This window comes from Anabrus simplex, chromosome 1, assembly GCF_040414725.1.
Source record: "Anabrus simplex isolate iqAnaSimp1 chromosome 1, ASM4041472v1, whole genome shotgun sequence".
Taxonomy (NCBI): Eukaryota; Metazoa; Arthropoda; class Insecta; order Orthoptera; family Tettigoniidae; genus Anabrus; species Anabrus simplex.
Window position 1 is genome coordinate 1047542516 of NC_090265.1, and position 27148 is coordinate 1047569663.

At 39.4% G+C, this 27148-nt stretch overlaps 1 protein-coding gene across 1 annotated transcript in view; it reads right to left on the reverse strand.

Moving 5' to 3' along the window:
• Nucleotides 1-3370: 3370 nt before the first annotated feature.
• LOC137496975 (uncharacterized) overlaps nucleotides 3371-27148 on the reverse strand; it is a 63995-nt gene continuing 40217 nt past the window's right edge. Inside the window, exons 5-6 of the mRNA XM_068225208.1 lie at nucleotides 25067-25197; nucleotides 3371-3478 (exon numbers count right to left, since the gene is read on the reverse strand). Of these exons, the coding sequence (XP_068081309.1) occupies nucleotides 3371-3478; nucleotides 25067-25197 (239 nt within the window). The remainder of the gene's footprint in view (nucleotides 3479-25066; nucleotides 25198-27148) is intronic.

Below are 27148 nucleotides of genomic sequence, written 5' to 3' on the forward strand. Positions count from 1 at the left end.
AAACTTCATGTGACGGTTTGAGGAAGGGGAATCCATACAAGTCATGATATTGATGGCTCTTTTTGTAGGATTTCCAAATTATTAACATAATACTTTGTGCAACTTTCCCAAATGAGGCGTATGTGTGTTAGATGTGAGTAGATTATTGCATAATGTATACACTTGAATTGTTGGTGGGAGAAATTACTGTATCTTTATCTTGCATTATTCCTATGAAAGGGGTAATTTTGCTGATTGCATAATCAACCTGGTTTTTCCAGGAAAGTGTTGAGACTAATACTTTACCAAGATACATAGCTGAGTGACTTTCTCTATTACTTGGTTCTATAGGTATGGGCTGTTTTATGAAAGATTAAGTATTTTGTTTTAGTCACATTTATGATCATCTTTTGATATAATGCCCAGTCCGATAACTTGTTCAAGTCACAATTTATATCTTCTATAATTTATGTTTCGCTTAGTCCTTTATAAGTTATTAAGATATCATTGGCAAATAATGTACATTTTCTCTTTAGTGTTAAAGTTTGTATGTCATTAATATAAATAAAAAATAGAATAGGACCTAGTACCGAGCCCTGCGGTACTCCCGTTTTTGTTTGTTGCGTAGAACGTTTTATATCATTAATCATCACGTACTGTGTTCGGTTTGATAAATAATTTTGGTACCATTTGTGTGCTAAACGCCTAATTCCTGCTATTTTTAACTTGTTCAGAAGTATTTTGTGGTCAGCCAGGTAAATGCTTTCTTAAGATCTATGAGTAGCCCTGCTGCTAATTTATTTTCATCTAAGGTCTTTTGAACATCTATTACTGTATCAAATATGGCATTATCAGTTTCTCTATTTGGAAGAAACCCATATTGATTATCGGAAAAGTAATTAGTTTTACACGGAAAATTTACCAATATAATTTTTACTACCATTTCTGTGAGTTTTCCAATCACAAATAATATACTAATTGGCCTGTAATTGGATGGATATTATCTCCTGATTTAAAGATAGGTACAATTCTGGCACATTTGAGTAACTGGGGTATTTCTCCACTGAGAATTGAACGGTTAATAATTTCTAAAATATATGGCACTAAACTTTCAACACAGGCTTTTAACATGACATTGGTTATTTTATCTTCTGTTAAATTATTTTTTAGAGAAGTAATAATTTTGAGCATTTCACATTCATCAGTTGGAGATATGAAAATACTATTAGTTTGACTTTCAGCTGTTTTGGTGCCATGAACTTGCTCATCTTCAGGAACGCCTTTTCTTATATTTTCAGTTATGTTAACATATAGTTCATTTAGTTTATTGCACATGTCCACTGTGTTTATAATGCTGACACCATTTACCACCAGATAGCTGATTTCATGTTCATATCCAGGGTTCCTATTTAACACTTCATTGACTACATACCATACTTATTTTTGGTTTTAGCCATTCTGTAATACGTGTTCTTAATTCCTTTTTTGTAACTCTCCTTTTAATTTGGTTATTTTATTACTGATTCTTTTGTATTCTTCAGTTACTTCTGCACAGGGGCTTTTTACGTCAGTTTTCGAAAATAGTGAGTCTTTGATGTGAATAAGTGTTTGTAATTCTTGGATAACCTTAAGTTTTAGGAGAATGTTTTTGGGGTTCTTTCTTTTTATTGAAATTAGGCAGGTTTCAATTCCCTTGCGAATATACTTGATAAATTCATTATAATAGGTGTTTATGTCCATTTCCTCAGTTAAATTTATTTTGTAGGATATACTGATTTAATGTATTGTAATTTACATAGTGCTTGCCACTATCTTCGATTGTTGGTACTTCTGGAATGGATTTTTCACTAGAAATTTCACATACTGGTAGGTAGTGATCATTTAAGTTATTTGTTATATTGAATACAGTATACTTTTTACTACTGTTTGTGACCGGTATGTGATCAATTAATTTGGAGGTTGTTTTCGATACTCTAGTTGGGTATTTATTATACATGTTAAACAGCCATAAGTTGTTATTAAATTGTCATAAAAAGTTATTTTTCTGGCGGTTGAGAGCAAGTCTATATTTGTACCCCCAATTATTATTGAAGTCCTGAACTACTATTTAAAATATTTTCTAGATCAATCATAAAACTTGGCCAGTTACTTTCCTGTGCCTTATGGATGGTAATGATTTCATATTAGATTTCCTTTTTTAATCGTGACTTGCAGTATGCTATGGGATTTATTTACTTCCTTTATGACATTGCTTTTCCATTTGTTTGAAACATAAAGCGAAACACCCCCCACCCTTAATTGCTATCATACCACATGATGAGAAATGTAGGTAGTTTTTATTTCAAAAGCCTGGGTTAGTTTTTGGTTAACCAATTTTTGGAGATTGCAAGAACGTTTACTTCTTTAATCTGATTTAAGGTAATTTAGATATAATCTATTTTTCATGCTTTGTGCATTTACAGTAGGTGTAAGCCTTTCAATTTTCATGATCTGTGTTTTAAAACTCTATCTTTTATATAATTGTTTAGGGTTTCACATTTAAATTCCTCTACTTTAGGAAATTTGTTTTCAGGGTCCATGTTTGGTTATGTAAGGACAAAAATTGAAATCAAGAGAAGAAAGATTAGAATTGAAGTGCGTACTGGTACAACACAAGGAAAGATTACCCCGTTGTTTCCAGATCAGCTGAAGTGAGCAAGTTCATGCAGAACTTCAGGGTTTGCCACCAAGAAGAAGTACGGCGTGATTATAAAATAAAATAAAAATATCATTTAGTATTTGACTACACTCTAAGAAACTAACAGACAATATTAAAGAGACTGCCAGACTGACGAATGAAAGCGGCAAGCAAGTGAATCATACCTCAGTGTCCATGACCTTGGAAAAAATATGCTCCTGTTACCCTTCCTCATAGCATTTGCGAACTCTCCACTATTTGCTGTGGCGCTATACAAATCGGTTAGCCGCGACGAACGACACTTTGTGCTATTTTCGATAATCATTTTGTTAATAATTACAAGTTTGAAAACTTGTTTTTTTAGCAATTCCTATGATTCCTAGTTTCAGCCGGCTAAAATGGAGTAAAAATATGTTTTCTCTACGAACTGGGGGGAGACCCCCCACCCCACTTAGTCGCCGCTACTGGCCACTAACCTCGAAGGACCGTCCTGGAACTTACTTTGCAGACCCTGATCCATGTGTCAAATATTTTTCCCTCAAATATTTTTCCCTTTTGCTGTAGCTCGCAGCATTTTTTCTCGAGGGTCTCATTCCTAGGCGTTAAGTGCTCGTTGAGGTAGATGTTATTTACCGAACTATATCCGATTTCATTCGTTTTTAGTGTCTTTTCTGTCTTCTGCTACTGAGGATTTCTTCTATCGATTAACAAACTTCACGATGATCGGTTGTGGTCCGGTTTTGTGGATGGAAGTCTGTGTGCAGAGTCAATATCTTCGGGCTTTATATCAAATCCCAGCGCCTTGCCAACTTCAGTTACTTTCTGGAAAAAATTTTCATTCTTTTCAGTAGGAACTCCATACACTAGTAAGTTGTTTTTACCAGTGGCGTATGCTGGGATCAAGACGTGGGCTACCACTTGACTAAGGTTACCCCTTTTCGATGGTTGGTTTAGTGAACGTCAAGTCTTCAGCGCTTCGAGCTGCAGCCAATAGCAACCGCAAGTAGCTTGCTGTGTTGTCAAGGCTGCTTCACAAGCTACTGCCTAGGCCTCTGCTACTGCCAGTGCTCAACCCCTGATCAGTGGAGATGGAAGCCTAAGGTTTAGCAATTTCTAGTCCAGTTTTGTGGCTTAATGGATAAAATGATTGCCTTTGGTCCGATGGCCCCGGTTCAATTTTCAGAATCAACCTCTCATACTGTTCATTCCCCTGGCTTGTAGATTGGGTATTTATGACGTCTTCGCCAGTCATTGTATCCTCATTAGGTCACCTCCAAGCCTATACAGATGCCATTCACCATTATTATTATTATTATTATTATTATTATTATTATTATTATTATTATTATTATTAGTATTATTGTTGTTGTTATTGTTAAATGATAATATTGAATTTTACAGCGGTCGTGCCCATCGTTCACTGGTTAATTAGTTTAATCGGCAGATCAGTGGTGGTGTCCGATCCATGATCACGGGTTCGATTCCATTTCATTTTAGCAAGATCTACGAATAAAAAGAAAACGACATTACTCCTATAACAGCAGCCCTGCAGTGTCTTCCTACAAGGATGTAGAAGTAAACGGAAGTGAAATACCAGCACTCTGTTATCTATATAATTAAGTCAGAAGTATGAGGTGAAGAAGTATATACGATGAGTAATGCATGGTTGATAGTTAGCAGTGGCGATCTGACGGACCGAAGCCTAGTACACCTATCCGTCCGGTCCCCGCTCCTGAACCGATATACAGCAGCAAGTCGCGCATGGCGTGTCGAGGGGAAAGAGGTGAGAGTCTGGGCTGCAATATCAGTCTCCGAAGCCTTGCTCTCAGAAATACGTGCGACGTTTTTCCTTACTGCTTTCAAGTTTTGTAAATGGAGCAATGTGTTAGATGCTTACATTATAATGTGCTTTAGACTTCCATCATTCTCAATTGAGGTTTGGGATTCACTGATAGCCTTGATAGCCCTCAGTATACGCCACTGGCTTTTACGTTGATACTGCTTCAAGTCTTCCAGCTCATTCACGGCTGCCGTTGACGCGATTTCTGCATTCTTCTGTTCTTATCTTTCCTCAAAGTGTCTAGTTCATTCTTAAGGTCATCATATTTTTCGGAAAGAAAGGTTGCTAATTTCCGTAATCCTTTGTTTTCTTCCGTTAGTACTTTGAGGGACTCCTAAAGTTGTTTGGAAAAGTTCGCCATAACCTCATTTATGTTAGGTTGTGCAATGCAATCTTCACGTTTACGCGACCATTGGAATTGTTGTTCCTTACGGAAATTTTGGAGAGTTCCTTTGTTCATTTTTACACATGTTACGTGGAACCAACGTTCGCATTTACCATCACAGCGTACAGCCTGTTCATTGTTTGTTTTAGTTTTCTTGCCACAGGGGGAGCACACGAACACCATGATGCTATTTATCTTATTTATTTAATTCTTTTTTGCTAGGGGCTTTACGTCGCACCGACACAGATAGGTCTTATGGCGACGATGGGATAGGAAAGGCCTATAAGTTGGAAGGAAGCGGCCGTGGCCTTAATTAAGGTACAGCCCCAGCATTTGCCTGGTGTGAAAATGGGAAACCACGGAAAACCATCTTCAGGGCTGCCGATAGTGGAATTCGAACCTACTATCTCCCGGATGCAAGCTCCTCTACGCGCACGGCCAACTCGCCCGGTTTATTTAGTTCTAATCGTTTGAGTGCTGATTAGACTTGGTTGTAATGGTTTCCTGAGTTATTAATGTTATTGACCTCCAATATGTTCCAGAAGAATTGTGAATATTACTCACATAAATTTGCTTTTTTCGTCACTCCACGTATGTTTCATACACCCACTACCGCCATACTTAAACAAACTAATTCTATAAGGGATTTTTCACAGTTTTTTGAAACGATGTCACACGCACAAACACGCCACGGTCAAAAACTTGTATTTGTCATTAGGGGACCGAGTTGTAAAAGATCCAAAAACCAAAACTACCTGACTTTCTGCAAGGCAAGGTCAGTTTTTGCTACCTAGCAACTGGATTATGAGGGAGCGTGAAGATGATAGAGGGAGATGATGACTGGAAGTATTAAGGAGCTGTAATGTATAACTTGAAATAAATAATATGATGCAAGTATACATTAATTTTGTGTCATTCACCCATGTATAAGGTGCGTCTTTGGCGGCTGGTATTTTGTTGTCGCCATTACTGACTTTGATATAGTTTCCAATTCCCATAGGAGAGTATATTTGTCCTGAATCTCCAATAGTGGACCAATTACATTGGAATTATGAATTCACTCATTTAGGGCAAATATTTCAAGTTTCCAATTGGAATTGAAATCTATATATCATCATCTGATGGCCTAGCAGGCATCAGTGCTTGTAAAAGAGACCAAGTCTCCCATAGTGAATTGGCACTGCCTGTGGATCAAAGTAGTCTACACCCTAGAGTGGTGACTATCCAAGACTGTCGGAATCCCTAGTCTGGTTCCCTCTTTCCCCAAGCCCCTATCAACAACCCATAAAATTTCAGCTCACCCTTACTTATTCCACTAAATGCTTGAGTCCGCGCTGGCGTTGTCCCCGTCCATATCATCATATAAATAAATAATCCTCTCATTCTCATTGTTTATACATAATATTTTCAAATATCTATATTGAACGTATATATCAATCGGATGCCCAGCATCGTGTCAGTAAACAATAATTTGCACCATCAACAAATCTTTGTAATTGAACACATCTCACTCCCGTTACCATTTCATGTCTAAAGTGTACATATGTAAATTTCTAAGTTTCAGTATAATCAGCACTATAACCCCATAACCTATAGATTGCTCAAAGTTCAGCCTCCATATTTAAACATCTTTTTGTGCACTTTGACTGTAAAAAAAGTCATGTTTTGAAAGTGTTATCTCTGTATCATATAGTAAAATAAGGAATTTGTAGATAGGAATTGTAATATATGTAGCCATGTATAGACATGGCACCACGATATGTGTACTAGGCTATATACTAGCTTAAGCTCTTGTTATAAAAAGTATGCTATGAATGTATTATCTTTGTTAAAAAGAAGTAAATAATAGACAGAAATTGTAAAACATGCGTGCATCTGCAGACACAGAATCACAACGCACTATATATTTAGCCTAAGTTCTTTCATGAAAAAAAAACGGCCGTGTTACTTGAATGTATTATCTGTGTGAGAAATAAATTGTAAGCGACGTATGTACAAATGTGTAATTTCAACATATATAATTAAGCTTCATTGTATAACCAATTCACTACAAGGTCTTGGTAATAATTTATAGTTTTTTACTGCTGTATTAGATCACGGAAAGAAGGAAATTGTAGATAGATGGCATTCGATTATATAGATAGTCCCATAATGCTTGTCTTTTATATCTGGACTACACACTTTTCAAAATCTATGTAAGTTTCAAATTTCTTGTAAATCATGTAGTGATGGGCAATGCTTTCACTCGAGATTCTCATGACTGAATTCAAATACAGTAGAGACAATACGCGACACTTCCGGATTTAGCTTTGTTGAAATGGGTGACAATTCGCAAGTGGCGCTCCTAGTGGCGTGACCTGAAAATTCGCACTAAATTCAAATATCAATGGATATCTATATACGGAGATGGATAAATAAATTACGTCTGGAAAGAAAGTGTTGCTAAAATATTAACTTCAAAGTTGCTAAAGCAATTCTGGATACATGAATGAAGAATTATTTAACAGGTGACTGAAATTAGACATATAATCAAGATGTGAAATGAACTGCTGTGTAAGGGCTTGATCTTTCAGTTATGCATTACTTTTTTAGCTTTAGCATACCTGCCTGAACTTTCACGGCTAGATTTGTCTTTTTTTCATTTAAAAGCATTGTACATCACATTAGGACTCCTGTCAATAAAAAATATCGGCACATTCCTTACACACATGATTCAGTAAATTTACATTTAAGAGCTGGACAATTTTCCTTTTAACTTGAACCTACTAACAAAAAGAAAATCTATAAATTTAGCCGCTAAAACATTCAAAATTTCCCGATAAGCAATACTTGCCATTACATTAGTTTATTTAATGGACATAACAGGCCTCCAGCCCAAATATATGCTCATAATATAATAATAATAATAATAATAATAATAATAATAATAATAATAATAATAATAATAATAATATAATAATAATTATTATTATTATTAATATTATTATTATTATTATTATTATTATTATACTAATAGTTATAAAAATAATAACCCTAATAATGGTAATAATAATCATAACAATAACAATAATAATCATAATAATAATAATCTTAAACAAGTATAGAAAGTACTAATCTAGCCCCCGCCTGGGCTTGTACACACCACGTGACCTTCACAACTGATTATGCTGCAAGAACTGCTGACTGTAGTTTACAACAGTTTCGGCTCACGCCCTTGTAATCACTACTGCTTACTCCGCATTCTTGGTTCCGCGACCTAATTCCTTTGGATTCAAGTAAAACCAAATGACAACAATTGCGTACACTCCTCAATATCGCATATCGCATAACATTTACTCACTCAACTACCTCACCACCTTTGTTATCACTTGGTCACACAGCCTCCAGGCTCGAATTCAAACTACTTCACTTTATCCACATCATCCACACTTCACTAGCTGCTAAATTTTCCAACAAACTCCATCGACTGAATATCCTCATACTCTTAACCACTTCTCCCTTACATCCTAACTTATCTCCTATGCCCCTTCCTCTTCAATTTTTCTCAAACAAGAATTTTTACCGCACATAAATACCTGTTCAGTTCTCCTCCGTTTTCCCATTCCTTAATAATCCACCTTATAATAACCCGTTCATCCCCTTTATCTAAAATTTTCCGATGTTTGGCACTCAGTAAAGTATTTCTAATCTTACTTGTTTCTTCACACGTACCTAATAAGTGAAAATCATCGTTCTCCGCTCCACAAAGTATACACACTGCATTATCTCTGCCTTTTAGCCACCCCCTATTTTTATGTAGCCCCAACAACCACCATACCAACCCTCTCCTTCTCAACCTACCAACGTATCTAATATTTATCCCCGTAACTTCCTCAACTTCTTAATCTACTTTCGGCCAATAATTTCTGCCTACCCAAATATCTAATCCTCCTTACCATTACCTTCATCCCTCTAGTTTCTGTCTTCATCCCCACCTCTTCCCACATGTACCCCAGGCCTATCATCTCCGAGTATCCCTTAATTTTATCTAGTCAGCATCCCTTATAGATACTCTTCCGTTGTTGTTCGTACGCGGCCTGTAATACCCTCCCTCCTACCTGTCTTTTCAAACTCACCCAATATCTAACTATTCTTTTCACACACTCAGATCCCAAATCCTCCCCACACATTAATTCCACCCCTACATTGGCTGTGCACATCGGGAGTCCCATCACTATCTTACCGAAATTACTAATAATTCGTCTTAATTCAACTCTTTTGTCATCCAACCCCCATATTTCCGCGCCATACAATACCCTACCGAAAATCACCGATCTTAGAACTAACCTCAGGGTTTTATAATTGATACCCGGTTATTTCGCTAGAAAGTTTTTGACTGAGGCTAGGACGGCCCACCCTCTGCTCCTCGCCCTCCTAATATGATCATTCCAAGTGCCTTGTTTTTGCGGACGATGTAGCATTACTTGCAAATACAATAGAAGAGGCTAAATTTCAAATTGAACAACTAGAAATTATAGCTAAAATGGGATTACAAATTTAATTTGAAAAACAGAAATGATGCCAACTTTTAAAGTTGATTTACCAGTTATTCAACTGAACAGTAATAAAGAGATTAAAATTGTTCAGAAATTCAAATATCATGGGGAAATAATAACATGGAACACCAATGAAAAAGAAGCAATAGAACACAGAACAACTAAATTTAAACAAGCACAAAGACTTACCTGGCCAACCTATAAAAAAATCTCTTTCGATAAACGCTAAGCTGAAACACTATAATTCCATAGTTAAACCAGAGGCAACGTATGCAACGTATTACTTTATTCAAATTAAATGTAAAATCTACAACAGACAAATTACAGAAAACTGAGAGAAGAATTCTTAGAACATTATTAATAATAAAAAAACACCAAGTTGATGGACAGTGGAGATTGTTGCCTAACAGCATTGTCTATCGTGAATGTGAATCAATAATATCTACAATGCGTAAAAGAAGAATTTCCTTTTTCTGTCACGTATCAATATTACCAGACACCAGGATAATGAAAGAACTATTCGATTACTTTTTGAAGAATAAAATCAATAATAATTGGTTCAAAGAAGTTCAGGATGATTTGGAAGAATTGGGTATAACTCGGCAACAAATCAAAGACAGAAAAGAGAAGAGGATTTTGAAGAACAAAAGCATAAGTCTCAAACTAAAAGGAAGTTGGACGGAAACAATATACTATATCGGACACACAAAGGGCCTCGAGGTCGGAGAGGATGAGAAAGTTCAGGGAGAAGAAAAAGAAGAAATTAACTCAAATGTATTGATTTCAGTGCTCCAATATGGGCGTAAAATATGTAAATAAATAATGACTCCTAGATATTCTAACTTGCTTACCAGTTTCAATCTTTCTCTCTGCACAACCCATTTCCCGTCACCCCTTCTTCCTTTGTGTGCCTAGGCTACTAGCATTTTAGATTTGTTCCATTCATTTTCAAGGCCCATTTCTTCGCAAAATCCAACACTGCATTTAAAACCTTCTGCATCCCTCCTGCGGTTAGAGTAATCAAAATCACATCATCAGCAAAAATCAATCCTGGGACCTCCACCCTATTAATGACCGGCACTGACCAATTGCTTGCCCCATGCCCCTCCGAGATATCGTTAATAAATAAAATAAACAACATTGGCGATAATTTGAACCCCTCCTTTAAACCCACCTTGGACTCTAATGGTCTGTTCAACCTATCGTCTCCCAATTTTACACAGAACCTGACTACCCTATATATCCCCTCTACTGCCCTCACCATCTTTCCCGAAAACCCAACCTTCCCAGTTTCTCTAATAGAGCTTCTCTATCCACCTTATCGAACGCCTTTTCAAAATCGATTGCCGCCACATACACATTCCTTCTTGACAGGCTCCTATACTTTTCCAGATTTATCATTATATTATCCACTGTTCTTTTCTTTCTTCTAAATCCTCCTTGGAAATCTGACAATACTTCATTTTTTCTGCCCATTCAATCAACCTGTTCGCCAACACCCCTGTGTAAATTTTACTTAAGGAATCTAACAGAGATATTCCTTTATAATTATTCAAACTGTTTTACTGCCCTTTCCCTTATATATTGGACATACAATTCTTGTTTCCCATTCCTTCGGGTACTTCCCCTGATCAAAGATCTTATTAAATAGTTTCACTATGCCCTCTATCATTGTCTCATTTTGCTAATTTATTTCCAAAACTTATTATTGATCCCATTACAACCTCCCGCCGACCTCCCCCTGATTCTTCTTATCACTCTCAAGGTTTCCTCCCTCGTAATTTCCTTGTCCAGTTCGTAATTTGCCACTTCTATTCCTCCAAATTACTTCTTCCCCGTCTTCCTCCAGCATTCTTCCTCCTTACCTCCGAGTAATGCACCAAAATAGCTTACCCACTGTACATCTTCAATGCTCTTTACCTCTAGACTTCTTCCACCCTTTATTATTCTGTTAATCCTTTCCCAAACTTTTCAATGTTGTTAGTCTAACATTATTTATGGCTTCAGTTTGTTCCTCTAACCACTTCTTCTTTACCTCACAAATTTTCTTTTTATACTCTTTCCTCAACACAGAAGATCTCCCTTTCTACACTCCCTCCTTTTTTTCTATACTCTCCTAACGCCCCCAGCACCCTCTTCCGCATACCTTCACACTCACAATTAAAACCATTCTTCACCCTTTTTTCCTCCTTCTAGGTTTGACCTTCTGTGTTATCATCTTTATTGGATGTTGCAGCAATTCCAAGGCTTTATCAATATTATTCTCCTCTAACGCTCCTTCCCATCCATATTTCAGAATTTGTAATTCCTCTTTTGCTACCCTATCCCAGTCCCTTTCCACTTTCTCCGACCATTTGTACTTCTTATATCCACTCCCTAGTTCATCATCTTAATTCCCTTCCTTATATGCTTCTCCTCCCCTCTTTTTAACATAACCCACACTGGAAAATGGTGAGATTCAATCCAGTCTCCTATTTCCATCCTTGCAATATCCTCCAACACTTCCTCCGAGCTTAACACCATATCTATCACACTACCTCCCTTATCTGTAACATGGGTCAATTTCCCCGTACTGTGACCCTCCTTCCATCCATTCAGAATATACAAATTTGCCGCCGCGCACATCTCTAGGAGCTTCTCTCCATAGTTGTTTACAATTTTATCCTCACTTCTTCTACTTTTCAACAAATACTTCCCATCTTCCCTACTATATACTGGGCTCTGTCCCCCTATTCTCGCGCTCCAATCTCCGAATAGCAACATATCCTCTTCCTCTGCAAACCTCTATTATCATACTATTATCCACCAATAGCTCTTCAAAATGATGCTTATTAGCATATGCTGAACTACTAGGGTAACAATAAACGAACGCTATATTTATTTTCTTCATCCTTCCCTCTACCCATCCCATATTAAATCTCACCCATATGGTTTCCTCCATATCTGTCACGATGTCTTCCACTAGTTCACTGATTTCTTCCCTAATTAATACTACGATCCCTCCTGGGGCTCGTCCTTTAGTCCTCTCCTTCCTTCTATATTTATATTTAATCACAAACCCCTTCCATGTAATCTCTTTCCCTGTATCCAGCAACGTCTCCAAGAGTGCCACAACGTCGAAACTTTCTACTACTTCCCGAACCTTTTTATTCCCTCGTTTGCTTATTAGTCCCTCAATATTCACACATCCTATTTTCCAATATAGTTATAAGTTTCCCTCCCTCCCTTCTAAATTTCCTCCCCTATTCTTACTCCTTGTAGTTCTCGTCCCCTCAACCCCTATCTCCACTCCTTTTTTTAGCAACATTTGCCGTTCCATGCCCTCCGTATCCTCCATCCCCTTAGTTACTTTACCCCATAAGTCTTTCAAACTCCTACTTCTTACTTTGCTGATAACTGTTTTACCTTCCTGTCGATCACTCTTCTCATGTCCTTTCTTGTTCACTAAAACACTGCACTCAGCTCCTGCCGTTTTTTGCTGTTCACCCTCACTCACCCCTTTACTGCTCTGATCTTCTGTATCTACACGACACTGTTCAGTTCCACCAGGGTTGATCTCCGCTCTACCCCTCATTGTTCCTCCCTTCCTTCCTTGCTTCCTTCCTTCCTTCCTTCCTTCCTTCCTTCCTTCCTTCCTTCCTTCCTTCTATCTTGCACTGCCATCTCTCCCCCCCTCGGCACTCACGCTTTCGTCCATCTCTTTCAGCTTCGCCACTGAGTACTCTCTTACCCATCTTCCATTCGTCACAACTAGCCTCTGACCTCTTATTCGGGCCTTAAGACCCTGTTGCCTCGCTCTCCAAAGGTATCTGTTCAATATCTTCATAATTTCACTGCCTTCTCTTCCCAAGTCTCTTTTCACCCCTACTTTCTGGCCTTGTAAATTGTTACTGTTTCTTATCACAATTACTGCCATCAGGGTAGAGAAAAATGTTACCCTAATAGGCCTCCTCCCTTTTGTTTTTCCCACTCTCTCCACATCGTCTATGTCCACTTCACTGAAGTTTATCTTCATCCTATCTCGTATGACCTCTACCACCTTGTGAATTAGTTCAATTTTGCCTTCCCTCTCACCGTCTTCCACACCATATATAAATATGGCTTTCTTCATTCTCTCCTGCCTATACCACTCTGCTTCTCTCTTCAGCATCAATACCTCCTCTTCTAGATGTATCACTCTCCCTCTTAATAACTATATTTCCTTTTCATTTTTGCCCACTCTCCTGTTCGATTCTTCAGTCTTCGTTTCTAACCATTTCTTCATGTTCCCTATCTCCCGTCTATGCTCTTCCGTCATATAATTTATTTCTTGTACCTTTTCCCATTGACAATTTTCTTGTAATACTTCTCCCACTACCACCTTAAGTGCTGCCAAGTCCTCCATGTTGAATTTTCCGTTGGCATTTGGGCCTGGGTTTAATTCCACCCCTCAATCACCAGCAACACAGCTATCACTGTCGCTACCAGCACCGCTTCACCGATTTTAACTTCTTTTCTTCTTACCAGCCCATTCTTGGCCTCCTTCCTCTGCTTCACCTGCCATTTCCCAATCGCGGCCTGGTACTGCGCAATACTGACCATGTTGACGACACGCACTGCACCACGCGACTTCACTCCTCGGTTGCTCAAGGCAGGGCCATTACATTAGGGTAAAGCAAATTTGCATCATCACATTTCTTAAATCACCTATATTTCCTTCAGTGCTTGAGAACGCATTACGGCATTCCAAATGGGGTAACTTGGAACACAACCAGCCACACACATGCATATGCCTTTTCTTGAATTAAATCAAAACCCACAGATCACACCTACAACAACACATCGTTATTGAAGATTAACTGCTGTACTAATACAATAAAATAAGCTTATTATATTTTAGGCCAGTTAAAATATCGGTCGCGCAGGTCAGAAATTTAGGAAGTAGGCCTTCTATAAAATATCTTTGTAACTGGAAGAATATATATGCAAACACAGTATTTACTTACATTTTCTTCTCACGAGGGAAACGGAAGAAAGACCGAATCCTTCTGCACTTCATAGTTATTGTAGCCAAACGCAGCACATATCTTTCCACTCATATTGACAAAAAATACAAAGGAATGACACACTCTACTATGCAAACGCATAAATAACCCCAAAAATTCCACAAAAAATACACGTTCTCTTATGACAGAATCAGTAACCCTCAGGCCACTCCGATAGATATCCCTCGATATCTCGCAGAGTGTCGCGTATTGTCTCTACTGTATTTGCTGAAGTCACAGATCTCAAGACTCTTGCGAGAATCTCGAGACCGATACACCTGTGCTGCGATCTGTGCGGCGTCCCAGTAACTATGAGTGTAAGCTTGTTAGTATATCATAAGCGGTTATCGCTTGAAATGACGTTTTCATATGGAAAAATGTGTGCTGATAAATTTTTTCAAGAGCCTGGAAAAGTACTGCACTATGATCCCCGTAATACCTTTAACGAAATTGAAAACAGAATGTCAGTATCTTAAATTATTCACAGCTTATTTGAGGTGGACATCTTAGATGAATAACCCTATATAATTTGTGAATAACTGTAGATAGGATGTACACCTACCTGGATACTAGAGGTGTGCATAGATTCATACTTGAGACGAAGCAAGGTGTGCCTTGCTGCATATGCAACCAGCATTACGCATGAGTGTAAAGTTTAATCTAAAATGCCTGAGTTTGCTCCAATTCTTTCGACAGGATAGTGACGGGCAATGTTCTCGTGACCGATTCTCCTGTGCTGCGATCTGCACGATGTCCCAGTAACTACGATCGTAAGCTTGATAGTATAAATATCATCAGCAGTTCTCATATGAAAACGTGTGTGCCGATAAATTTTGTCAAGAAAAGTACTCTTATGTTCAACTATGAGCGCCTTAATATCATTAACGAAAGTAAAAACAGAATGTCAGTACCTTAAAAGGTTCACGAGTTATTTGAGGTGGACACCTTAGCTGAATAACCCTGTATAATTTGTAAATAACTGTAGATAGATTGTACACCTACCTGGATACCTCGCGATTGTCGACAGGGTAGCTCCTTGTGTTCTCTGTGACGATTCCCTTTCAGGGATATTATGTGTTTCTAAGTGCCGGATCATCTAAGAAGTATACCTGCTGACGTACTTTACTTCTTTTGAATAAAGAACACAGCGGGCTGTGCTATGTGGCATCTCTTCAAAATAATCTACATCCATGACTTATGTTGCATTTCGGACACTGTTTTAAATTTGTCGCATGCAAGTAAATAATAATAATTAAACATTGCACCATCATATACCGAAGTACCTAATTATGACGCGAATACTCTATAACATTCTAAGGAATTATTTCCTACGTCACCAGAATACCGGGAAATACAAGCACTGGTCATATGGATATTGAATGTGGGGTCCGATAACGATGTACACCTACAATAGCCATGAGGTTGTATACTTAGCCTACTTAGCCTCTGGATACAATGCCAGTATAATGCCTTTATAATTATGTAATACCGCGTCAAAATAGACCTTAGTAGAAATGAAAGAAATTAACACTAATCTCTTGTTGACACATATTTACGGAATGGAGAAGGCCTGTGGTTGGCTATTCGCATACTTGGCACAGACAAAATTCAGCTCCATCTACCTGTAAGCCTACGATACGCTGCTTGCCACACAGTGCGGAGACAATGCTCTCAGGATTTCTAGAAATTTCTCGTGGGAAATAGTGCTTGCGACTCGAGAAATTTCGAGACCCCGTCTCAGATTGCCATCCCTAAAATCATATATATCGATCAATGTAAATTCTTTCACGGTAATAAACTTATTCAAGAGGTCGATACCCACCCTCAGGGAGGGGAATGAAAACTTTGTATGATGATGATGTCTCCACTATCTACTTCGTCAATATCAGTAGATGTCATTAGTCAGCAAGCAGAGAGATCAACAGCTAAGTTCAAGTATCATACAGTAGGTGAAAGCAGTCGTGTCTGACCACATCGCCAAGTTCCAGCCCTTGTCAACAGGTGGAAGCAGCAGTATCAAGCCAGTCAACTTCAAGAATGAGCAACCCATCTCCACCAAAGTCACCGCATAGCCCTACGGCCATGGACGCAGAGGGGATTAAACAAGTTCACCGTGTAGGTAATGTTGCCTCACCAACTAAGAATAGTCAGCGTAAAATGTGCTGTGGAGAGACTGTATCTATACCATCAGCTACGGGCTCTACTTACGTTTAACCCGGCTCTATCATTCGATAACATATGGGTTTTCCAGTACCGGGTATTCAACCTCGGTTACTTAATCTGGACGAGGCCAACATCATTGCACCATTCCAAATGCCACCTACAACTCCACATCCCGCACATACGTGCATGCCAAACAATTTACGTAGTTACGCTCAAGCGGCCAGAAACCTAGCACTGGCACCCTCCATACGTCGGTCAAATGTAGTCAACCAGGCCCACATTCCACATGCTCAATTCTATGTCGTAAAAATAGCGCACATAGATCCACCGAAGGCGAACACCAGATCCATTTATCAGACTATTACTCACTTCACTCCAAACAATTCTTCCTATATTCGGCTCCATGGTTAAATGGTTAGCGTGCTGGCCTTTAGTCACAGGGGTCCAGGGTTCGATTCCAAGCAGGGTCGAGAATGTTAACCATAACTGGTCAATTTCGCTGGCACGAGGTCTGGGTGTATGTGTCGTTTTCATAATCATTTCATCCTCATCACGAAACGCAGGTCGCCTACGGGTGTCAAATCGAAAGACCTTAATCTGACGAGCCGAACTTGTCCTCGGACACTCCCGGCACTAAAAGCCAAACGCCATTTCAACTACTCCTATTAAAACGAGATCCAGAGAACATGTGACAGCTATTTTAACATCAATACATTGAAGCCGTTCTACAACCATCTTATAACAGCTATTGTTGGGGTACAGCAATTTGGATAGCACGCAAGGGTTGTGAACTTCGTACACCAAGCTCCCGCCACGCGACCCGCAGCCCGCCTCTTCTCGCCCTACGCCCATCCTGTCCATGGTAGCCTATAGGGTGGATCACGACTGGACGGTGGTAGCCCAGCTTCAACTTGAGGGCCACCAACTCTTCAAGATCATCTGGATCAGGAACGCCCAGGGTCCAACTTCCTTGGTCAGGGTCCTATCTAGATATGTAACAACAGTGGACGTCCGCCTGTGGAACGGAAGCGTCATCTATGGTCGCCGATATCGTGCGGAGTGTTTACAATCAGCACCGCAACAGTAGATCCGTTGTGAGCTGTGCCAGAGGTACGACAACTGTCCAGGCTCCCCGAGGTATGTGGCATTTGTAGGCAAGAACATCCTATCCAAAATTGTCCTAATAAAGCTTCATGTAAGTATGTAAATTGTAACTTAATCCATCCAACTTCCTCTTACAAATGTAACGCCAGACCCGCAACAGAAATTACCAACCTGAATCAGTCGCCCCGTCTTATCTCAGGACCTCAAAACCCCTGCCTCTTCCTCCGTCCTCCCAAACCCCGGTTCTTAGCAGGAAATGAGACTGCTTACAGTTTACATAATTGGAGCAATTTATATCAATTAATCAATACCGATCTGCGTTTAGGGTAGTCGCCCAGAAAGCAGATTCCCTATCTGTTGTTTTCCTAACTTTTTCTTAAATGATTTCAAAGAAATTGGAAATTTATTGAACATCTCCCTTAGTGAGTTATTCCAATCCCTAACTCCTCTTCCTATAAACGAATACTTGCCCCGATTTTTCCACTTGAATTCCAACTTTATCTTCATATTGTGATCTTTCCTACTTTTAAAGACACCACTCGAACGTATTCGTTTACTAACGTCATTCCACGCCATCTCTCCCCTAACAGCTCGGAACATACCACTTAGACGAGCAGGTCGTCTTCTTTCTCCCAAGTCTTCCCAGCCAAAACATTGCAACATTTTTGTAACGCTACTCTTTTGTCGGAAATCACCCAAAACATATCGAGCTGCTTTTCCTTGGTGTTTTTCAGTTTTTTAATCAAGTAATCCCGGTGAGGGTCCCATACACTGGAACCATACTCTAGTTGGGGTCTTGCCACTTATACGCCCTGTCCTTTACATCCTTACTAAAACCCCTTAACACCCTCATAACCATATGCAGAGATCTGAACCCTTTATTTACAATCCCATTTATATGATTACCTCAATGAAGATCTTTCCTTATACACTGACTGACAGAGAAAATGCAACACCAAGAAGGAGTGGTTCGAAAGGGATGAAAGTTGGGGAAAAAACAGAGACGGCACGGACGAATAATTGATGTTTATTTCAAACCGATATGCAGGTTACACAATGCGCACGGCATCGACTCAGTAGGATGTAGGACCACCGCGTGCGGCGATGCACGCAGAAACACGTCGAGGTACAGAGTCAATAAGAGTGCGGATGGTGTCCTGAGGGATGGTTCTCCATTCTCTGTCAACCATTTGCCACAGTTGGTCGTCCGTACGAGGCTGGGGCAGAGTTTGGAAACGGCGTCCAATGAGATCCCACACGTGTTCGATTGGTGAGAGATCCGGAGAGTACGCTGGCCACGGAAGCATCTGTACACCTCGTAGAGCCTGTTGGGAGATGCGAGCAGTGTGTGAGCGGGCATTATCCTGCTGAAACAGAGCATTGGGCAGCCCCTGAAGGTACGGGAGTGCCACCGGCCGCAGCACATGCTGCACGTAGCGGTGGGTATTTAACGTGCCTTGAATACGCACTAGAGGTGACGTGGAATCATCCGCAATAGCGCCCCAAACCATGATGCCGCGTTGTCTAGCGGTAGGGCGCTCCTCAGTTACTGCCGGATTTGACCTTTCTCCACGCCGACGCCACACTCGTCTGCGGTGACTATCACTGACAGAACAGAAGCGTGACTCATCGGAGAACACGACGTTCCGCCATTCCCTCATCCAAGTCGCTCTAGCCCGGCACCATGCCAGGCGTGCACGTCTATGCTGTGGAATCAATGGTAGTCTTCTGAGCGGACGCCGGGTGTGCAGGCCTCCTTCAACCAATCGACGGGAAATTGTTCTGGTCGATATTGGAACAGCCAGGGTGTCTTGCACATGCTGAAGAATGGCGGTTGACGTGGCGTGCGGGGCTGCCACCGCTTGGCGGCGGATGCGCCGATCCTCGCGTGCTGACGTCACTCGGGCTGCGCCTGGACCCCTCGCACGTGCCACATGTCCCTGCGCCAACCATCTTCGCCACAGGCGCTGCACCGTGGACACATCCCTATGGGTAATCGGCTGCGATTTGACGAAGCGACCAACCTGCCCTTCTCAGCCCGATCACCATACCCCTCGTAAAGTCGTCTGTCTGCTGGAAATGCCTCCGTTGACGGCGGCCTGGCATTCTTAGCTATACACGTGTCCTGTGGCACACGACAACACGTTCTACAATGACTGTCGGCTGAGAAATCACGGTACGAAGTGGGCCATTCGCCAACGCCGTGTCCCATTTATCGTTCGCTACGTGCGCAGCACAGCGGCGCATTTCACATCATGAGCATACCTCAGTGACGTCAGTCTACCCTGCAATTGGCATAAAGTTCTGACCACTCCTTCTTGGTGTTGCATTTGCTCTGTCAGTCAGTGTATTAACACCTAGATACTTACAATGATCCCCAAAAGGAACTTTCACCCCACCAACGCAGTACTTGTTTTAAAGCAGATGCACACTTACCTCGGTAGAAGTGAGTCCTCCGCGCATCGGGGCCAACAAGGAAAAAAAATATATCCATTATCACACAGAACTTTACCATCACGGCCCCGATCTGACTTTAAATTCTGAAGCTTTTAAATTTTATTATACCGTCTAAGGAATGCTTATTAAGTTTCAACAAATCTTCTACCAAGAGTACACATCGAGTGTGCTATTTACAACAAATGATATTTTAAGGTTTTATAAGCAAAACTGGTATTTCCCAAGAACATCAACAAGAGAAATATGGACAATTTAACTGTTTTATCTGTCTTATGACTTGGAATTTTAACAAAATTTCGAAGATCTTATTTTAAATGTCAAAAAATGTTAATTTGTCTTTCCAATTTTAATAATATTTATTTCTGATATATTAATGTTAATTTATTATTAGCTGATGATGTCCCTTAGGGGACGAAACATGTACTAGATATAATAAATTATATATTGTATTGAATAGGCGGACCGCTTAATTATAATATTTAAGTTTATCTTGAATATTCATTGATTGCTCTTTATTATGTAATAAAAAGTAAATGTACTTCTGCGGGCGTGTTGATGTATTCCTGGACATCGCTATTATCACATCTCTCTTCTGAAAGGAATTCCACGTAACATTTGCATAATTTCTACTTCCTTATAATGTTATAAAGCTTGTAATATGCAGTGTATATTTTTACCCTCACCTCCTTTAATCAATTTTATTCTTTTGCTCATTTTTTGAAGAATCAAACCACTACTTTCTTTTCCTTCTGGTTAGTGTTAAGAAGGGGCGATTGCCCATTGTACTACTTCTTAAAATAATACTTCCAAGGGTGAGTTGGCCTGAGGTTAGGGGCGCTCAGCTGTGATTTTGCATTCGGAAGATAGTGGGTTCGATCCCCACTGCCGGCAGCCCTGAAGATGTTTTTCCGTTGTTTCTCATGTTCACACCAGGCAACTGCTGAGACTCTTTCGCTTCCTTCCCACTCATAGCCTTTTCCTACCCCACTGTCGCCATTAGACCTATCTGCGTTGGCGCAACGTAAAGCCACTTGTAAGAAAAACAATTTATGAAGATAAATATTGGCTAAAATGCTGAAAACAAGGGTCCCATGCGAAGACCGTCCTGTTAATAAATGGTATTCATAAAAGAAAAGTAGTAGTTGTCAACAGCACATTTAAGGAGAGTTATAAAAGAATATTTTACTCAATTTCCTATTATTATTGAGATTCAGCTATCGGTATATTGAAATGCATGTTGGTGATATCGTGGTAATAAATGGAAAAATGAGGTAACTTCGTAACTGCAAAATGATGTTTAGAAATTTTTGAATAAATTGAAATTCTGTAAGTGGGGCTGTTCCTAAAATTGATGATGGGACTTATAAGCACCGGTATATTTATTTTGTGTATTTTAGGGAGTGCTCTTGCAGTTGGTAGTTTGTGGTTCATATGAATCAATTTCAATGTCTGCTGTTCATTTAACAAAAACTGAGAAATTTTAGTATTTATTTGAGCTTCCTTTGGATGATGTTAGTGGAGTCTTTCTTGACAATATTGAATTTATTATCTGTGAAAAAAATGCCCTGTCTTCAGTTTTATCCGTGATTACAGTACAGTAGTATTGCCTTTATGTAAGTTGTCCTTGATTTTTGTGTCAAATTATTTCTTAGATACTGATTACTTATTATTATTGTCTTATTGTTTGTGAATATTAAGAAATTTGTGTTAATATATTATTTGATGAGAAAATTAAAATAAAATACACAAAACAAAAAATATTCTTTTCTCTCCTCCTCCTTCTACTGCTTTTCCCATATATGTGGAGTCAGGGGGTGCGACCTGGCTCGCACATGGATTTGACCCTAATTTACGTCCGGGTGCCCTTCTTGATGCCAACCCAATACGGAGGGATGTAATCACCAGCCCTCGGATTTTAGGGAAAGACCTATTTTGTTCTTGAAGAAATGACTTAAAATGTTGTATTTACACGTTTCATGTATTTATAAGGTTAGAAACTGTGGTCTTATAGTGCCTAAGATGTCCGAATTGACGTTAAAACCTACATCTATAATTCGTATAAATCGGTTAAAAATGCATTTCAGTATTATCCGAGAAAATAAAATATTTTCTGACTCGTTTTCAGTATCTTAAACAATATTTTAAAATCAGGAAGCTGTAAACCACACTCCCCGAAATGCCTTAAGAACCTCCCGCAGCGAACACTCCCATAGTTTGTCAGGAGGCAGGAGACAGTACCCATTGAACTGCTGGAGAAAAGAACTGTATTTCATTCTGTGAGAACATTTCGGTATTCCCTTTTTTCAGTGGGTGAATTATGCCTAAAATGTCAGGTTCCAACTCGTCTTTACTTAAAAAGTGGTTACAGGAGTTGCTCCTGTGACGTTTGCAGGAAAGAGGTGAGAAAAATTGTTTATTTCCCCTTAACAAGTTATTATCAATTAGCAAAATAATATGGTATTTTAATTGATGACTATTACAGCTGAAGCTGCCTAAAGGTATTTTAGAACCTACTTGAGTCTTTTAGGCAGCTAAAATAACCTTTTAACACCAAAAGATCCGAGGTCTAGTAATCACTATTGCATGTTTCTGCGGTGGTTGCAAGTGCAGTGTGTTGTCTGAATATTAAGAGGAAAATGGTGGAATAAACACCAACACCCAGTCTCTGAGCCAGAAGAAGTAATTAGACGGGATTAAAATCTCTGATCCAGATGGAAATCAAATCCGGGACCTTCTGAAACGAAGGCCACGACGCTGACCATTCAACCAAGGATTCGAACTAAACGAATTATTATTGAGTTTTATTATTACTATCAGTATTAACATAACTATCGTAATACAAAGAAGCAAAAATCATTATTTAGTTCCATTCATTATTCAGTTTTATTATTACTATCAGTACTGACCACTGATCTCTATACATGGATCGCTGATGGCAGCTCTCCGCTGCAAGAGAAAGTACGCCAAGTTGAGCGCGCGGTTCACCATGTTGGTGTACCCATCCTGGAGCTCTCCTTAGGGAGAAACAATGATAATATAATCAAATTTAAATCGCAATCAAGGGCGCATTGGAATAATTAAAAATATAGGGACAGGTTCACTCAAAGCATAAGGACATTGGGAACACCGACACGTCATTCTGAGGTCAGTAAATTTCCGGGATAGCAATAAAAATGAGTGTATAATCACGGCCGACAAATATCAACTTAGGTGCTGAATACATGCAGTTAGCGATCGGTAATACAATACGAGTGAAAAACAGTTTCTGGAAGCATTGCTGTAAATTTTATATATGTATGCCACGAAATTATGCATTCTTAAGGGAAGGTATAACTAAATTTTTCGTATTTTGAGCCAAAAACTCGGTTTTTCTTTTTATTCATACAAAAATAGCCCTATTTTTTCTCTTTCAGAAAATGTTTTCATTTGAGCCCGCAGGGTATTTAAAAGCCCAGAACCACACCCAATTCTCCTGTAACGGCATAATGATGGTTTAACGTGTGTTTTTCGCTGGATATTCAAGTATTTCGCGGTGTATTTGCCGTAGAAGTACACTTCGGCATGCTGACAGTCACTTGTTTACCACGTAATCAATACAATTACGTTATGTTAGGAAATATTGTAATTTTGAACAGGCGGACAGAATGTTGTTCCTCTTGCAAATAGTACTCAATTTATATCTGCCACACATGTATACTTTGATAGTTTAAATATATTATATATTTGTATTATTTACATTTAGGCATTCGTATGTGTGTTAATCGTAGTAGTACAAGCATGGCTCCCTTGTTTCTTTATATTTTACTAACATACAGATGTAACATGTGGTTTCAATTCAGCGAGTGAATTTTTTTTTTGCTATTTGCTTTACGTCGCTCCGACACAAATAGATCTTATGGTGACGATGGAACAGGAAAGGCCTAGGAATGGGAAGGAAGCGGCCGTGGCCTTAATTAAGGTTTGCCTGGTGTGAAAATGGGAAACACGGAAAACCATCTAAAGGGTGCCGACAGTGGGATTCGAACCCACTATCTCCTGGATGCCAGCTCACAGCTGCGCGCTCCTAACCGCACGGCCAACTCGCCCGGTAGTGAAATATCTACACTAGTGATTTTTCATTGATTTATTTCATAGTAATTCCTTTGTAAATGTGTGGGGTATTGCAATAAAACAACACTGAACACCCGTGGAACTACAATCAGGTACCTGGCGTCAATGAACTAAGCATACACAAAGCAAGCGCGCTCCTCGTGGTCTACTGCACCGTGCGCTCGCTGCCATCTTACTACGCCAGTCATCTTCTATTCGGCTTACCGCTACCCAAGCTACCAGCCATCCATGTATAGAGATCAGTGGTACTGACATTCAACTATCGTAACAAAAAGATTTCTATCAATTTTAAACACGTAATGTTCGTTGTTTCAATATTGCCGCCTGATTATTTTTCAGGGACTACAAAACGCGTTAAAAATATAATTAAGTAGTTCAAACTCTAGGTTGAAATTCATACTTAAAAACTACGGTACGTATTAAAAACGTAGCGCGCTAAGCAGCCTGCAAGTGCCACATCCACCGCAACTGACGTACGCAGCCTAGTTCGTGAACCGCAGATAGTCGAAACAATCCGAGTGGCTCCACGCGCTGCGTGACGTACCCACTGTCGATCGCTTGAAACCGAAGAGAGCCGAGATGTTCCAAGCGGCTCCACACGCTACGTTCCCGAGCCGATGTTCCCACAGAACACCAATGGAAGTTCCCGAGACACAAGCAGCCAAGTCCAGACTAGTTCGTGAATCTTCTTTTTTTTTTTGCTTTACGTCGCTCCGACACAGATATGTCTTACGGCGACGATAATTCGTGAATCTAAGAGAGCCGCACGGCTCCACGTGCTGCGTGACGTACCCAGTTATAATTCGTGGAACCGAAGAGAATCGAGATGTTCCGAGGGGCTCCACGCGCTGCGTTCCCGAGACACAAGTTGAATGGTGCAGCACCAAGACTGCTTTGTGTGGCACAGCCAATACATTTTGCACCTGTATCATGAAGTTTTCTCAAATACTGAAGTACCAAATTTACCTTAAGCTGTCTTGTTAAACTGTTAACAGTAACCAATTGATATCTTCCATGAAACATTAATGGCAGTGACCAAAAAACCAGTGCTTGTGTTGCTGTTGGAACATAATCTTCAAATGACCCATAACCTACATCAAAATAGCCCACAGCTAGAGACATAAAAAACTCAATGTGTTGCTTAATTTTTTTTTTGCTAGGGGCTTTTACGTCGCACCGACACAGATAGGTCTTATGGCGACGATGGGATAAGAAAGGCCTAGGAGTTGGAAGGAAGCGGCCGTGGCCTTAATTAAGGTACAGCCCCAGCATTTGCCTGGTGTGAAAATGGGAAACCACGGAAAACCATCTTCAGGGCTGCCGATAGTGGATTCGAACCTACTATCTCCCGGATGCAATGTTGCTTAATTGCCATTTCATCGAACATTAGACATAAAACATAAAGATAAGTTATCTTTGTTATCAGCCTCCTCTTTAATCTTGTCAATTATTTGCTCGGTGAAACCAGGGTCTCCATTTAATTTAGATGCCCATTTTCTAATAGTACTTTGGTTAGAATGAGGAGTATAATTTGTAACATAATTGTATGCTTTTGATGAGTAAAACTGTAAAGGCAGAGATAATTTCTTAATATAATCCACGTTTCAATTATTCATCTTTTCCAGCAAGAGATTCACAATGAAGTCTCCATAAAAGTCTATAATTAGGAGTTCTCCAGCAGTGCACAACCTAATGGAGATATGATATTATTTTTGAACGCTGTCGTTTCAAATTTTGTTTGGCTAATTTTAGTTTCCTTTGCAGTAAATAACACTTGGGACTCCAAATGTTCAACTGTTTTTTTGCCATCTTACGGGGACTGGGAAGAATCTAACTATGGTGACATGTAACAGAATCAAATGTATCTACTTTTTATAACTCAAAGAAACATAATCAGTAATAGAATTTAGATTCCTTTTTACTGGTGACCTCCTTGTGCTAGACGATAATTTCCTTAGATGTGAAGGGATGTCAAACTTCTAGTAGACAATATTATCCTTCAGGTATGTTATATCATTAGCATTCATGAACAAAAATAATTTGAATTTGTAATGATTATGTAGGTGCTGTATTTTATTAAGCTTTGATGCTAGGTAGAATAATAATGAAAGAAAAAATTTCATGGTACTTCATTTCTGTCCATGTTGGAACCTCAATTTACTGGTTGTCCTAATTATAATTGAAGTGGCCTCCTTGGTGGTCCAATGGCTAAAATGCCTGCTTAGATTGAAGTTACTGTCAAGCCTAGTTACCAGGTTGAGGTTTCTATCAGAGGTTTCCTCTACCCCGTTTGGACAAGTGTCTGATAAGTAATAGGTGAACCAATTCGTCTCACCATAATATGTGAACTAGTGTCCTAATCCCTAGGTGGTGCAGCTCTTTTCTGGCACACCTACAAAAGAAGTGAGCTGCATGTTCCATTTAAACCACATACCAGCTCTCCTGCCAGTTTTAAATTTCTGGCAGTACCGGTAACTGGAATCAAACCCGGGCCCCGATGACGGTAGCTAATAATACCATCCATTACGCTACGGAGGCGGACATTTAAAATTTTTTTATTTACTTTATTAATTAATTCCAATGAGCCAAAGACTCATATATAGGAATTGTACAATACAATTTGTTTAGCGTCTAAAATTAACATACCGGTAATACATATACATTGGTTGAAAATAAATACATAAATGTGTTACAATGAACGTTATTCTAAATATTTCCTTTACGTTACCATTACACAGAGTCTTATCAAGAAAGTCGTCTACTTAGGTACTGATTCCATAGCACTTTCTTTAGTTTAATTTTGAAAGATGACAGATTGGAAAGTGATTTTAAATATCTTAGAAGATAATTATATGATTGAATGACTGAAAAATT